The sequence below is a fragment of the Coenobita brevimanus genome, chromosome 84 (genome assembly GCF_032717465.1).
Source record: "Coenobita brevimanus isolate Jiangsu-jjx chromosome 84, ASM3271746v2, whole genome shotgun sequence".
Lineage (NCBI taxonomy): Eukaryota > Metazoa > Arthropoda > Malacostraca > Decapoda > Coenobitidae > Coenobita > Coenobita brevimanus.
In genome coordinates, this window is record NC_137037.1 from 44,842,230 (window position 1) to 44,857,644 (window position 15,415).

General features: G+C 42.8%; 1 protein-coding gene across 1 annotated transcript in view; it reads right to left on the bottom strand.

Moving 5' to 3' along the window:
• Positions 1–8,693: 8,693 nt before the first annotated feature.
• The window catches only part of LOC145410235 (uncharacterized), a 91,408-nt gene continuing 84,686 nt past the window's right edge, over positions 8,694–15,415 (bottom strand). The window contains exon 6 of the mRNA XM_080280456.1: positions 8,694–9,469. Within this exon, the coding sequence (XP_080136582.1) occupies positions 8,694–9,469 (776 nt within the window). The remainder of the gene's footprint in view (positions 9,470–15,415) is intronic.

Genomic DNA, 15,415 nt, shown 5'->3' on the forward strand with positions numbered 1-15,415 from the left:
AAATAAACTAGTGAAGATATGCATAATAAGAAGGCCATATTAACACTCTTAGGCTCTTAATACTAACTCTCAGTTGAATAAAATCGTCTAGCGCTGGGAGTTGTTGGTATCGTGAAAGGGTTAAGTGTGACTCTCAGTTAAGTAGGGTAAAATCTTCTGGCGTTGTTGGAAAAAAGTACTAGAGTTGCCCCGACCATGAGAGGGTTGATGTCATTCAAAATTAAATGGAAGAGCAAAATAAAAGCAGTAAATAAAATAAATAAGATAAAGGTTGAGAAAATTGTCTTGTAAAGTGAATTGAAAGATGCAAAAATTTTCTGTTTAATCCGGTATCCTTCTTTTTTTTCTATCGAGTCTATTACATTTACGTTAAGGGATTTTTCTTACTGTAAAGGGGCTAATAAAGACATGATATAAAGGAAATAATAAAGGAGAGAGACACTGTGTTCCCTTTAAGTCGAGAAGGCTTTCCTTTGCTGAAATAGAAAGGCCTGGAGATAGCAATAAAAAAAAAAAATCTAAATAAAAATAAGAGAACTACATAGTCAGATTGAAGGAGGTGAGAATAGCAAATTATATCCATCTCTGAAAAATGAAAATAAAAAAAAAAATACATAATTAGATTGAAGAAGGTAATAAGTGAAAATTGTATCCATCTTGCATCTATCTTCTTTTTCTGCCCCATCAGGAGCGTAGGGGCCCTGGGCTAGGTTACTTAGTTCTGAAATTTTAAGGCGAGAGTTACCAGTGACTTAGAGATATTATGTGAACAACAAACCCCTAACCACCCCTCCGATGTAAACCCATGTGAGCCCCATCCGCTGAGAATAAATTAAGAGATCGCCTTAACCCACTAAACCACCAGGGAGTTGATGAGCTGAGAACAAATTGGGAGGTCGCCTAAATCCACTAAACGACCAGGGAGATGAGCTGAGAATAAATTGGTAAGCTGAGAATAAATTGGGAGGGCGCCTTAACTCACCAAACCACCAGGGAGATGATGAGCTGAGAATAAAGTGGGAAGGGTAAGGAGCTGAAATAAAACACAGGGCTATTCCGTCAACTTTATTTATTTTATTCCCTCTCGAAACTATCTATAGTATATATAAATAACAAAAAAATGTATTAAAATTGGAGGACGTGTCAGAAGTGCCTCAAAGGGCTAATTGTACTATTGGGTCAAACCGGGAGGATTTTTTTTTATTTGATTTTTTGACTTTTTTTTATTAGAGAAAGGGGAGGTGAGAGAGGGGGGGGGTAGAAAGAAGGGGTGGAGGGGAGGAGAGGGGATATGGAGGGAATAGGGGAAAAGGAATAGTAATGGAACTGAATGAGGGGGAAGAGGGGGAGAGGAAGAGAAGGAGGGGTGAAGAGAGGGAAAGGGGGAGTCGGGGATGAAGACGGGAGGGGAGAAGGGGAATTTAGTGGAAAGAGGGAAAGGAAGAGGGGACAGAGGTGAGGATAAGGTAGGTGAGGAGGGGGAGGAAAGAAGAGGAGAAGCGGATATGATATATGGGATGAGGGGATGGGGGAGAAGGAGAGATTGGGAGTATAGAAAGGAATTATTTATTGGATAATGGAGGAGGAAAAGAGGGGGACGGGGAGAGAAGGGAGAAAAGAGACGTGTCTAGGGAAATAGGAACAGAAAGGATAAGGGTGGAGTAAAAAAATAAGTACAGGTGAAAATAGGAAGAAAAAAAAAAACAAGAAAAGAGGGAAAAATGGAAAAGGGGTAGTAGAACAGGAACGTAAGTAGAGGAAAATAAGATAGAAAAAGTAGGAAGGCAGGGGTAAAAGGTGAGATGTAGAAAGGGAAGAGGAAAATAAAAAAGAGTAGTAGTAGAAGTGGAACATAAGGACAGGAAAATAGGGTTGGAAGGAAATTAAGGAGGGGAATTGGAGTGACAGGGGAAAGAAAACAACATGGGTAAGAAAAAGGAGGTGACGAAAAGGATATGGGGAAAGGAATAAAAAAAAAGGAAAAGAGAAGGATGGAACAGGCGAGGAAAGCAGGGAAGAGAAAAGGATAGATAGGGACGGGAAAGAACAGGAAAGGAAAATGAGGACTGGGAAAAGGAGCGATGTGGGCAGGAAAGAAAAACGGAGAAGGGAAGAGAATAGGTAGGGACGGGAAAGGAAAAGTAGGGAAGGAAAAGGAGGATTGGGAAAAGGGGGGAAGGTGGCATTAAAGGGTAACAGGCAATGGAAAAAACATAGATAGGGACGGGAAAGGAAAAGCAGGGAAGGAAAAGGAGGATTGGGAATTGGGTAAGAAGACGGGTGACCAAGATGGCTGTCACCACAATCACATTAGCTCATGATAGTCTTTATGTTTGTCTGTTTATTTTTCCTTTCACCAACACATACACCTGACTTGCAGAACACAGGTATTTGTACAGCTCGTTGCCATTGCTACAGTGAACAAGAGAACACCTACACTTGAACACCTAGACATTATTTCACACATTTTAAGCACATTATTTTCTACGTCTCTTTTTGTGATTTCCAAAGTATAAAATTACAAAAGACGCCTGGTGCGCTAATCTGCCATTCATTACTATTATCATTATTATTTTTTCACTATAAAAATTGTACATTATTGGTAGATGGTGATGATGGTGATGATGTCACTTCACACCGATGACGCACTTATAATTACTACTACCAGGTAATTTTCCTCAGCTGTCTAGAGGCCTGTCAAACGTAAGGAGTTGGACATAGGCATCATTAACCCCTTCAGCTGAGTAAAATCGTCTGGTGGTAGCAAGAATATGAGCATACGTCCTCGAAGGGAAGGGATCGAGATGGTTAAGATGATGGTGCAGTGGCCTCTCATTGAAATTGGAAGGGCCTGGGTTCGACTTCGTGGTGGATGGTTGGGGAGGGGGCGGGGGAGGGGTCATACAAACACATCCACTCCCAGATCAGGTCGTAGATTAGGTCGTGCTCCCAACCCACTCAAGGAAGACTGCGTTGCTCGTTTGTTTGGTTCGGACGCATACCACCAACTTGGGTACTGTTAGGAGATTGAGCATAGTGTTTTATTTTATTTATTAGTTTATTCTTTGTTGTTTGTTAGTATTGTTTGCCTCGACTGACATACTAACAAGTGTTTTATTTTCAATCCATGGTGCTTGTTGTTTTTCCCCCTGACGCATGCCACCAACTTGGGCACTGAGTTTGAGCGTAGTGTGTTTTCTTCCTTGACGTTGTTTTTATATGTTTGGACGCCTAGCACCGCATGGGTACTGTTTAAAAATTGAGCGTTGTGTTTCATTTTCATTCACTTCTGTTACTGTACACGTATTAGTTACTCCCTTTGATTTTCGTCTTTCTTTTTAGGCACATACTTCCATTCTGCCTTTACTTTCTTTTTTCATCGTATTTATCATAATATTTAACACAGCCTTCTGAAACTCCTCCTCATGCTTTTTCGAAAACTATAATTACTTGTCTCCAAACGTTTTTATATTTATTATTCATCAAAGCCCCTAGTTTCGTCATTTATAAAAGGACTTAAGTAACCCCTTTGATATATATATATATAATGACGCCTTATTTTCGCTACCGTCGAACGATTTTAAGCATTTATGGGAGTTTTGATGGTGAAGGGATGAATGAAGTCTACGTATTTTAACCCCCCTATTTCAACGACTCGTAAGCTCGGTAGAATCGGCGGGTAGTAACAAGGGGGAAAACGACGCTGTATTAAAGGAGGTGGGCACAGTAACTTGGCAACGAAATGAAATGATTTTAGATAATGTAAAATAATAATAATAGTAATAATAATAATAATAATAATAACAATTATAATAATAATAATAATAATAATAATAGGAGTGAAAATAATAATGTTTCTGTAATGTTAATGCTAATTGATAATGGTAACAATGAAAATGAGATTATGTTATTGATAACGCTAAATATTAATTGGTAACAGCACTGTATCCATTGAAGTTAGTCAGCAGAATAAAATAATAAATAATAATAATAATAATAAATGACATGATTAACACAAAACAGCAACGATAACACTGTTGCCAGATTTCATCACTATCACAAGCACCTCCCAGCACACACACACACAAAAAATAAAAACGAAAAAAGCTCCATTTCGTTGCTAAACCCTTTCACCTTTTTTGGTACACCTGGATTTATTTTTTTGAATACAAGCCAACAACGGACGATTTTCTTCAGCCGAGAATTCGTATATCAAAGACTAAAAATAAGTGAAAAATCTATGCCGAGTAACCCTTTCTTTGCTATTGGTGCGACTGGGAATTATATTTAGGACGAACACCAGACGATTTTGTTCAGCTGAGAGAAATCCCTTGTAGCGTATTCTCTCTTACTCTTGAGCAGCAAATCAAACGTTCTGACCACCTGTGTTTACCCACCTCGTTTGCATGACGTCCTTTTTTCTTCATTCTCTCTACCTCCAGACGATTTTATACTGAGGAGGGGAGATTTTTAAGACCTGGAGGGGTTAGATGCAGCCTTCATGAACTCCTTTAGTACAGGGGGGCCTTTCCTGAGCTGAGTAAAATCGTCTGGTGGTAACAAGAGTGAACTAGAACACTTCATACAGATGTGAGTTTGTTTAATTTTGTTTCTGCTGCCTTCAGACGATTTCACTCAGCTTCAGGATGGATCTCTTGTAGTGGAGGGGTTTATGAAGGCTCCGTCTAACCCCTTCAGTACCCAAAGTCTGATCTGAGTCTAACCCTTTCAGCACGATGACGTCTCTGGCTCCAGTTCTTGCAACCCCCAAGCGATTTTTTTCAGCCCTGGGTTAGTGACTGGTAGTGAGTGGTTTAGAAGCAGCGTCAACCCCTTCGCTACGAGGTGTCCTTGATGCTGAATAAATCGTCCGTAGCAAGAATAAGATAAAAAATGGACGTCACAGGAATGAAGGGGTTATCTTAAAAGCGCCTGGTTGTAGTAAGATTAAGAAATAGTCACCGTCTTGAAGGAGTTATTTCCCTAGGACTGCTATGCGAGCCGTAACGAGTGGCCTGTCAGCTTAGAGGGCCACTTTGTCAGCTTACGAGTGGCCTGTCAGCTTAGAGGGCCACTTTATCAGCTTACGGGTGGCCTGTCAGCTTTGAGGGTCACTGTGTCAGCTTACTGTCAGCATCGAGGGGTGACTACAGATGGCCCATAGACCTCGAAGACCACTGCATGAATGGCCAAGTCCAGCTTCGAGGGCCACTGTGACGTCATCGGTCTCGTCAGCCAATCAACGACTTTCCTTTGACGTCATCGGTCTCGCCAGCCAATCAGCGACTTCCCTATGACGTTATCGGTCTCGCCAGCCAATCAGCGACTTCCCTGTGACGTTATCGGTCTTGCCAGCCAATCAGGACGCACAGAAATGTGGGTGTGTTTTGTTGACGTCAGGACATTTCGCTATAGCCTCTTAGTTACGTAGAAGTTGGAGTCTGTACTGCTTATCGTTATCCCGCAAACTTCATTATTTATATTAACTCTGTGTCGTTAACTTACGATATAAATAAATAATAATAATATCGCATATATTATTGCATATATTAACTCTGATTTATATAAGATAATCTCTCTTTTTTACACAACTTTCTCTCGTATAGCAAACAAACAGCGCATAACGTTTACATAATAAGCTCGCCATTCTGTTTTACTTAAAGCTTACTATATTACATGCATTTAGAAGGAGAGGTGGGAGGAGGGGTGGGGTGGGGGGAAGGGGGGATGGGGGAGCAAGACAGGCGCAACCCACACACCCTTACATCACTAAAGAAATAATAACATGAAAAAAAAAAAAAGGACACGCACAGCTCAAAATCCTACACTATAGCTATGGTAAAGTCAACCTTATCGTGTGTAATATTGCTTCCGGGGTTTCGCCCGTCTCACTCCCCCCAACCCTCACTAAATAGACTAATATTTTTTTTAGCTTTTTAAAAATCTTCTACGCCTTCCTAGATGATTTACATAATATATTATTTATTCTTTGCATAGTTTCTGTCCGTCGTAGAGTAGTAGAAGTAGTAGTAGTATAGTAGTTTTTATAAATATTTGCTCTGTTTTTTTCTTTAACATTTTCATTCGCGAGAACTTTGTATAAAACTGACTGGTGAAAGAGTTCCAAGACTTTCACGTTCGTATGTAGAGCCCAGGGCCCAGATGAGAGAGACAGAGGGAGAGACTTACTAACTACAACCTGTACAACACACTCGAGCCTAGAGCGACACAGAAGGACGAGATAGACGGAGACAGAAACAGAAAGCACAGAACCGGGAGAGAGACGGAGATAGAGCACAGGATCGGGAGACAGACGGAGGCAGAGAAAGACAGAAAGCACAGGACTGGGGGATAGGCGGAGACAGAGAGAGAGAGAATTAGCCTAGAACAGGGAGACAGACGGAGGCAGAGAGAAAGTACAGAACCGGGAAATAGACGGAGAAAGAGACACTGTGTCCCCTTATATTATTATATATGTAAAAAAAAAAAAAAACTCACTACGTCCATTATCACTATTTTTAACTTTATCACCTACAAAAAGGAAAAAAAAAAAAGTGATAACCCTCAAGCCGAATGCACGTCGAGAAAAATGAAGTCGAAAATAATGTGCTCACAATTCTTAAAAAAAATAAAGACAGAAAAATTATTAAGTACACAAACGACGAAAAATGAATAATTCCTTAGCCTCTCTTCTTCCTCGGCGTGTTTATATAATTCATGACCTTTATTATTTATTTATTTATTTATTTATCTGTAGACACCGCGACTTCAGTTTTCCGTCGTGTTTGACAGAGAAAAAATACATTACCACACTAGCTTTGGTCGAAAACACAACACAAAGGGTCACGCAAAACCTAGGAGTAAGAGAGAGAGAGAGAAACATTTATGGAGACAGAAAAATAATTGAACTTTAAAGATAGGTAGATAGAGAGATAGATAAACAGACAGACAGATAGATAATGAGTAACTTAGGTAGATTGAGATAGAGAGTGGGAGGAAGAAGTCAACTATTCACAACAGATAGGAAATTAGGGAGTGAGGGAGCAAGCATAGGGTAGGAGATATCTCGAAGGATTTTGGGAATAGTGAAAGAAGAAGAAAAATCCGTAATCACTGGTGAAAATAAAGAGGGTGAGGAGGCGGGGAAAGGAGGGGAGGACAGAGAAAAAGTAGAATCGTACTCCAGCAGGCAGCAGAGGTTACGTAACACCCTTTCCCTAGCGATTTATCTTTGCCTTACACCTTTGCCCTACACCTTAACATTGCCTCTCACGTAATCGTTTCAGTATCGACATAAAGCAGGTTTGCATAATGAAGGGATTGACGTATAATGTGCTAAATAAATCGCTAAGGAAAAGGTGTCACGAAATCTCAAAGCTACTGAAGAATCGTAGGGAATCACTTGCTTGCTGACTCACTCGGTAAGGATTTGTTTTATCGTAAATGCAATAGTCTTATCACGAAGCGATACCTGTGATTGGCAATATCGAGTACCTCCGTTGTAGTGAGATCCGGGATTGTGTGGGGGGGAGGCCTGCACGCAAACTCAAAACCCGCACGCACAGACTCGTGCTCACTGGCTTTCTGGCTTTTGTGATATCGAGAGCTAAACTGTAATATCCCTGGGACTTTTTAAAGGCATCCCACTTGGAATATATAGGCACATGAATTTGAGCCAGCTCTGTGTGTGCGTGTTTGTGTGCGTGTGTGATTTTGACAGGATGTAGGGTGTTTGTGTACTTGCTTTTCATTGTGTGTGTGTGTGTGTGTGTGTGTGTGTGTGTGTGTGTGTGAGGGGGCGTACATACGTATGTATATGTGGGTGTCCTGTGTGTGCGGGTTTGTGTGTGTGTGTGTACAGGCGTGGCCACATTCCCGAGTAAGAGATAAACTATGTTTCCTCTCTAAAAGTATTGGTTGGTGGAGGCACGTCGAGAGAGACTTATAGGTACTCCCGCTACACAACAACTCTCACGTATAAACTTCATTATAAAAACTCTCCAGCGTGAGATTCGTCACTTTATACAAAAATTACGAAGTTTGGTTCCTGTGAAAAAACAGTTCAGAAGGAATGAGCGAGTGTCATTCCTGGCAGTGAGGCGGGGACGTCCGCCGCCTGGTGGTGGAGCCTCCACCCTCACACTTAAAAGTAATGTCATGCTTAAGTAACCAAGAAGTTGTGTTTATAAATTAACTATAATGCACTATATTGCACTGTTGCTAAGGAGTCTCGTTATCACTATCATAATACAACCGGTATACATAAGGGAACCGCGGGGTGTGGAGGGAGGGGGTGCATCTACCGGCCCGCGGGGAGGGGGACGGGGGGGGTTGTCATGACGGTGCGGGAGCCACGGGGGCGATGGGGGAGGGGGGGTGGTGACCCGGCTCCTGGCTGCACAAGGCACACAATAAGGCCTCAGACATGGTCAGGTAGAGGACCCGCGGCGGCTGCTGCAGGGTGGGTCGGGACAAGTGATGCGGGTGAGGCAACACCGTACAAAGACCAGGGGTGCAGTGGGGATTGGTTGGGGGGGGGGAGGGGCAGCCTGCGGGGCCGCTGCCGGGATATGCACGTCATCACAGACCACAGCCAGAGATTGTCAGGGTGAGGGAGGGAGCTAGGACAGCCGACAACCTGAACATTGCACATGAGGGTGAGAGTAGAGGGCCATGTGGCCTTACGGTGGCAGCTACACCTTGTCCACCTGCTGCATCTGTTGCATGAGCTGCTCCTGTAGGTGCGGCACGTCGCGCACCAAGCTGGGCGACACCGCCGACACCTCCCTGAAGATGGTGTGGCCCTCCTTGCCCGGACGGTGCACGGACCGGATGTGGGACATCATGTTGTCTTTGCGCTTGAACTCCTTGCCGCACACGTGACATTTGTGTGCACGACGGTCCGTGTGTACCGTGATGTAGTGGCGATGGAAGTTAGATGGGTGAGTAAAGGTCTGGAAGCACTTGGAGCACTTGAACCCGTTGTCCTGGATGCAGTAACTCATGATGGGCACAGACACCTTGTTGTTGCTGCGACCCTCACCGCCCCCACCGCCGCCGCTGGGGGAGTTAGACGTGGGTGAGGACTGTGTGGGTTTCTGTGGGGAGGAGGTGTGCGGGGAGTGTGGGGAGGAGTCTGCCGCCTCCCTTTCAGCCTCACGTTCGTATGCGCCGTGGAGGCCAAACTTGAGAGGCGCTCTGAGTGAGGCCAGCAGAATGGAACCATGCAGGTCCTTCTCAGACTTGAGCGCCTCGTATGGGTTCTTGAGCATGGCGGCCTCCAGCAGGTTCTTGGTGTAGTAGAGTTGGTCCATATCTGATACTGACGGCGGCGGCGGTGGGAGAGGCGGCGGCGGCGGCTGGGAGTGGGGCGGCTTGATGATTGGGTGGAGGGTGAGGGCGTGGTGGGGTGGCGGGTCGTCGTGGGGGTCGTACTCGTGTGTCGTCCACTCCGGGGGCATGGGGGGTCCTGCAACACAGAGCACCGGGTCAGCCCACCATCCTACACCCTAGCCCCACCTCCAGTACACCATAACACAGCATAGCACAGCACAGAACAGTCCAGCACAGTCTGAGGTGGCTTCTCTGTCCATCTTACATTATCTTTCAATCCTACAATATCTGTCTCCCTATCCTACAATATCTCTTCCTTTGTCCTACAATATCTATCTCTCTGTCCTACAATATCTGTCAATTCTACAATCTCTCTCTATCCGACAATATCTCTGTATCTATCCTACAATATCTCTCTATCCGACAATAGCTCTGTATCTATCCTACAATATCTCTCTCTCCTACAATCGCTTATCTATCCATCCTACAGTATCTTTCCATTCAACAGTTTCTAACCATCCTACAATATTTTTCCGTCCTACGGTATGTGTGTCTTCCAGTATTTATCTATTCTATAGTGTCTGTTCATCCTACCCTATCTATCCATCCTACAGTACCTTCTGTTCATCCTACCCTATCTATCCATCCTACAGTACCTATCCACCCTACCCTGTCTGTCAGTCCTATAGTATTTGTGTTTCAGTAATTGTCCATCCAACTCTATTCATCCTACCCTGTCTGTCCATCCAACCCTAACAATCCATTCTACCGTATTGGTCTACCCTACAGGATCTGTGTTGTACAGTATCTATCCATCCTACTCTATCTATCTATCTATCTATCTATCCTACATTTTCTATCCATCTAACAATATCTGTCCATCCTACATCGTACCCTCAATCCATCCTACAGTGTTTCTCCATCCTACAGTACGCAGCTCCTTATCTTACTCATCTTACTACTAATCCTAGTACTGATCCACCTCCCATGACTACTGATTTAATTTATACTCCACCGCTACTGATCCATCTCGTACGACCACTGATCCTGCTTCTGCGCTGTTACTGCTCCTACTACTGATCCTGCTCTACGACTACAGATTCTGCGTCTGGTCTTGGTTTTCGTAGGCACCTTATCCTGCACACCTGATCCTGATACTATTACTGCTCGTTTTCCCGCCACTGAAACTGGACTTATCTTACTACTGATATTATACTCCTTTTTCTGCTACTGATTTTACTGTGGTGTTGATTTTTTCCCTTCTGCTGATCCTACTCATGTTACTGATCCAACCTTTAACCGATACTGATCCTGCCCTTATTACTGATTTTACTCTTGGTACTGATACTGATCCCACTCATTCCTGATATTAATTCTGCTGTTATTATTGAGCTTACTTCTACTGCTGATCCTACTCCTGCTAGTGATCTTGCTCTTGTTACTGATGCTGTTTCTACATTTGTTACTTATACTGATCTTCCTCCTATCACTAATCCTACTTCTGGTACTGATCTTACTTTTGTTACTGATCTTATTCCTATTACTGATCTAACTTCAATCACTAATCCTACAATGTTACTGATACTGAGCCTACTGTTGCCGATCTCACTTATGTTACTGATCCGTCTTGTACTGATCCTTCTTTTACTGATACTGACCTTACTCCTGTTACTGAGCCTAGTACTTAATCGTCTACTGCTACTGACGCTGCTCCCTTTTTGCACTCTTGCTACTGATGCTTCCCATGCTACTGATTCTGTCTTTTACTCTGGCCCTGATACTTACTTCTACTGATCCCACCTGTGATACCGGTCCTATTTTGCCAACGAATTCTCTTACTGATCTCAGGCTTATAGAGATTTTTCGGCTACCGATTCTGCTGGCTAACCCTAATACAGATCTCCACCTCATCCTTATCCTCATCCTCCTTATCATTCCCCTCCTTATCCTCATTCTCATTCTCATCTTCATCTTCATCCTCATCCTCCTCATCATTATCCCACTCCTCATCCTCATCTTCATCTTCATCCTCATCCTCATCCTCATCATCCCCCTCCTCATCATCCTTGTCCTCCTCATTATTATCCCCCTCCTCATCCTCATCCTTCTCTACTAAATCTTGCTCATACTCCTCGTACCACTACTAGTATTAGTGTGTCTCATCCTACTTCATCCACACTGATCCACCAATTAATTTTGTTCAGGGACACATCTTCCTCCCGTTGCTGATCCTGTTACTCATAATACCTTAATTCAGCTCCTTCTCCTACTGATCCCATTACTAATCCTGCTCTTCCTGTTAATCCATTTTACTAATCCCATCTTAATACAGATCCTCCTCCTACTGATCCTTTAATTAATCCTGCTCCTGCTGCTGATCCTACTCCTGCTACTTATTCTGTTTATGATCCTACTTCTGCTACTGATCCTAGTACTGATCCTGCTCCTGCTACTGATCCTAATACTAAGCCTGTTCCTACCGTTCCTATTATTAATCCTACTACTACTACTGATACTTGACCTGCCGTGGATCCTACTCCTGCCGTTAATCCTACACCTGCTGATACTACTCCTGCAACAGATCCTACTTTTGCTACTGATCCTTATCTTGCTACTGATCCTTATCCTGCCACCAGTCCTACATCTGCTTCTGATCTTGCTCCTGCTACTTTTCCTACTGATCCTATTACCGACCTTACCCCTGATCCTGCTCTTGATCTTACGCCTGCCACTGATCCTTCTACTTATACTACTTCCTGCTACCGATCCTACTTATCTCAGTGATCCTACCCATCCTACTGATCCTAGGACTGATCTTACTTCAACTGATCCTGCCGTGCTGTTGTCTGTACTCCTGGTACTGATCTTTCTACCTACTACTACTGATCCAACTGCTAAGCCTCTTTTGGTGCTGGTCCTGTCACCGATCCTGTTTCTGACCCTCCTACTGATCCTGATTTAGCTTCTGATCGTGGTACTGATCTTACTAGCGATCCTACTCCTGGCATTGAACCTGTAACTGATCCTGTAACGATCCTGCTTCTGACCCTATTTCTATTACTAATCCTGTTACTGATCCTACTCACCTTACTAATCCAACTACTGATCCTACTCCTCTTACCAATCCTACTACTGATCCTACTCCTCTCACCAATCCTACTACTGATCCCTCTCCTCTTACAAATCTTACAACTGATCCTACTCCTCTTACCAGTCCTGCTGCAGATCCTACTCTTCATACCAATCCTACTACTGAACCTACTCCTACGGCTGATCCTGCTTCTTATGCTACTCCTCTTACTAATCCTACTCCTGATCCAACTCCTACGGCTGATCCTACTCCGACTATCTCTTCTTCTGTTGAGGATCATATTAAGTTTTTCCTATCTCTTATTCTCGTCTTGCAACCCGTTTCTCGTAGTTTTATTATCTTCAGCGTCCCCCAGGTCTCGTTATCAACATTATCCTCTCTTGCTACTTCGTCTATCCTCAAATTTGATATCTTTACTATCCTCAGAACTCTCAGTACCTTCATTCAGTCTCTCCTTATCACTGCTGCTGAGTCTATCCTCATTTTTATCTTCAGCGTCCCCCAGGTCTCGTTATCAACATTATCCTCTCTTGCTTCTTCGTCTCTCCTCAAATTTAATATCTTTACTATCATCAGAACTCTCAGTACCTTCATTCAGTCTCTCCTTATCACTGCTGCTGCGTCTAACCTCATTTTTTTCTTCATCTTTTTCGTTTGTCATTTCGATATTTCCTGGCGATTTCACTCAACTTTTGGATAGATTTTTCGAACTGAAGGGATTAGACACAGGACCTTCATCTCGTTGGCTGTGGAAGCTCCCTAACACCTCCCTGGCGATTTATATTTCTTCACCTTACTGTCCTCTGCTATTTTACATAGCTAATTCTAATATCGTCATACTGTGCATAAATCATGTACAAAAGGATAGTAACCAGCCATATCCAAAAATAAGTCGCTGAGGAAAAGATGTTTGAGAGCCTCCGTAACCGACGAGAAAACGTGCCTTAGCCTTCATTAATGCCTGCGGTACGAGAGCCCTTTCTTGAGTAAATTATTTTTGGTTAAAAAAAAAAGAAAGAAAATTAGGGTTGAAGGGGTTGAAACTACATGACCTAATGATTTTCTTCCGTAAAATCTCATGCATGATCACTTTTTTTTTTTTTTTTTTTTTTTTTTTTTTTTTAAGAGATCATCCTTTTTTCTTCCTCCCCAGTTGCCAGATAATATTATTCAGCCAGATCTACTCAACCTGGCATTAGCAGTAGCAGTAGCAGAAGTTTATATCAGTAGTCCTTATACCGATATAGCTCAGTAGGTGTTAGTAGTATTGTGCATTAGAGAACAGTATTTATTGCTCCTAGACTATCCTGCCGTGTCCAAGTTAAATTCTCAGACTGCCTACACAATCTAGCAATAGCAATAGCTGATATTGGTAGTCCTAGTACCAGTATTTGGGTATAGATTAGTACTGTGCATTATAGTATAGTTCCTAGACTATCAGAGTGCATTTCCCAGCTAAGGCCTATGTAGCCCGTCAGTAGCAGTAGTAATAGTTGCTCATGGTAGTCCTAGTACCAGCATAGCTCAGTAGATAGTAGTAGTAGTATTGTGCACTATAGTAGTCTTACCTCCTAGACTATTCTGAACATTTAGTCTGCGATTAAATTGAACTTTTTAGCAGTATCTACAGTATCTATTTGTATTTGTCTATCATCAAGTCCTTCATTACCCATCAGGAGTGTAGGGACCCTGGGCTAGGCTACTTAATCCAGATATTTAAGAGATTTGATATTACCACCTGCAGTCTGTACCAGTGCTGTTCTGTCTGTTGGCTTAAAGAGAAAGAGTGTGAAAGAGAGCGAGAGAGCGGGAGGAAGGGAGAGCTTGCAGTGTTTTTGAAGGATCTTCCCACTTACTCATTTTGAAATTGTGCAAGCTCTCTTTCTCTCCCACTTTATCTCTCCCTCCCTCTCTCTTCCCTCTCTCTCTCAACCCAAGGGCTGGCTCTGAAATAATGGTCTGGCGTACCGGGATCCTATTGGCTTCGGCACGCGTCTCTCTGATTGGTCACAAAGTTTGGGCCAATCAGAGAGTGGCATGACTTACACAAAGGGATTCGGTAAGCCAGGAATAACAACAACATCAAATAAATGCAGTCAAAAATAAAATAGAAAAAAATGAAGTTTTTGACAATTACTTGGAAAAATCTTAAAATGCAGTCAAAAATAAACTAGAAAACCAAAACTTGTGACATTATCAAAAAATTTTACGTTTCAGTATGACAAAAAATTTAAGCAATAAAAATTAGATGGCAAAGATAATAATAAATATATACTACTACTTGGTTTTGCTATTTGGAAAAAATACACATTATAAAAGAGTATGCCACAAAAATATAAATGAAGTAATAAAAAGGAAACAAGAGAACTGGAAAAGTATAAGAAAGTAGGAGGAGGTATACCATCCCAGCCTGACTCCGTGCCCTTATCTCCCCTTTGACCTTGACCTTAGCTTGACCTGACCCGACCTGACTCGAACCCGGGCACGGTAAGGTCAGAGTCAGGTCACCTTGCCACCACCGAGCAACACCAGAATTTGTAGTTGAAAGTTGAAGTTGACTTGTGAATGAGGGTGTTTATGTTGAGCTGGTTACACACACACACACACACACACACACACACACACACACACACACACACACACACACACACACACACACACACACACACACACACACACACACACACACACACACACACACACACACACACACACACACCTTATCATTACTGCCAACTTTCCTAGCCGTAATGAGTCAGTGTTCATACAAATACGTAAAATAAAGTGAAATATAGACGCATTGTGCATGTGTCTGGGATCAAACTGGGTAGCTATTGCGCTTTTTAATGGAATTCCACACACTGTTAGCACGTGCCTATGTTTGTACACAGAAGCATGGATGTGTTTGATGTGGTCGTTAAATTCAATGTTACAATCGAGGGTGGCGAGTGGGAAAAAAAAAAAAGTGTGTGGAAATAGAGGCATGTTTGT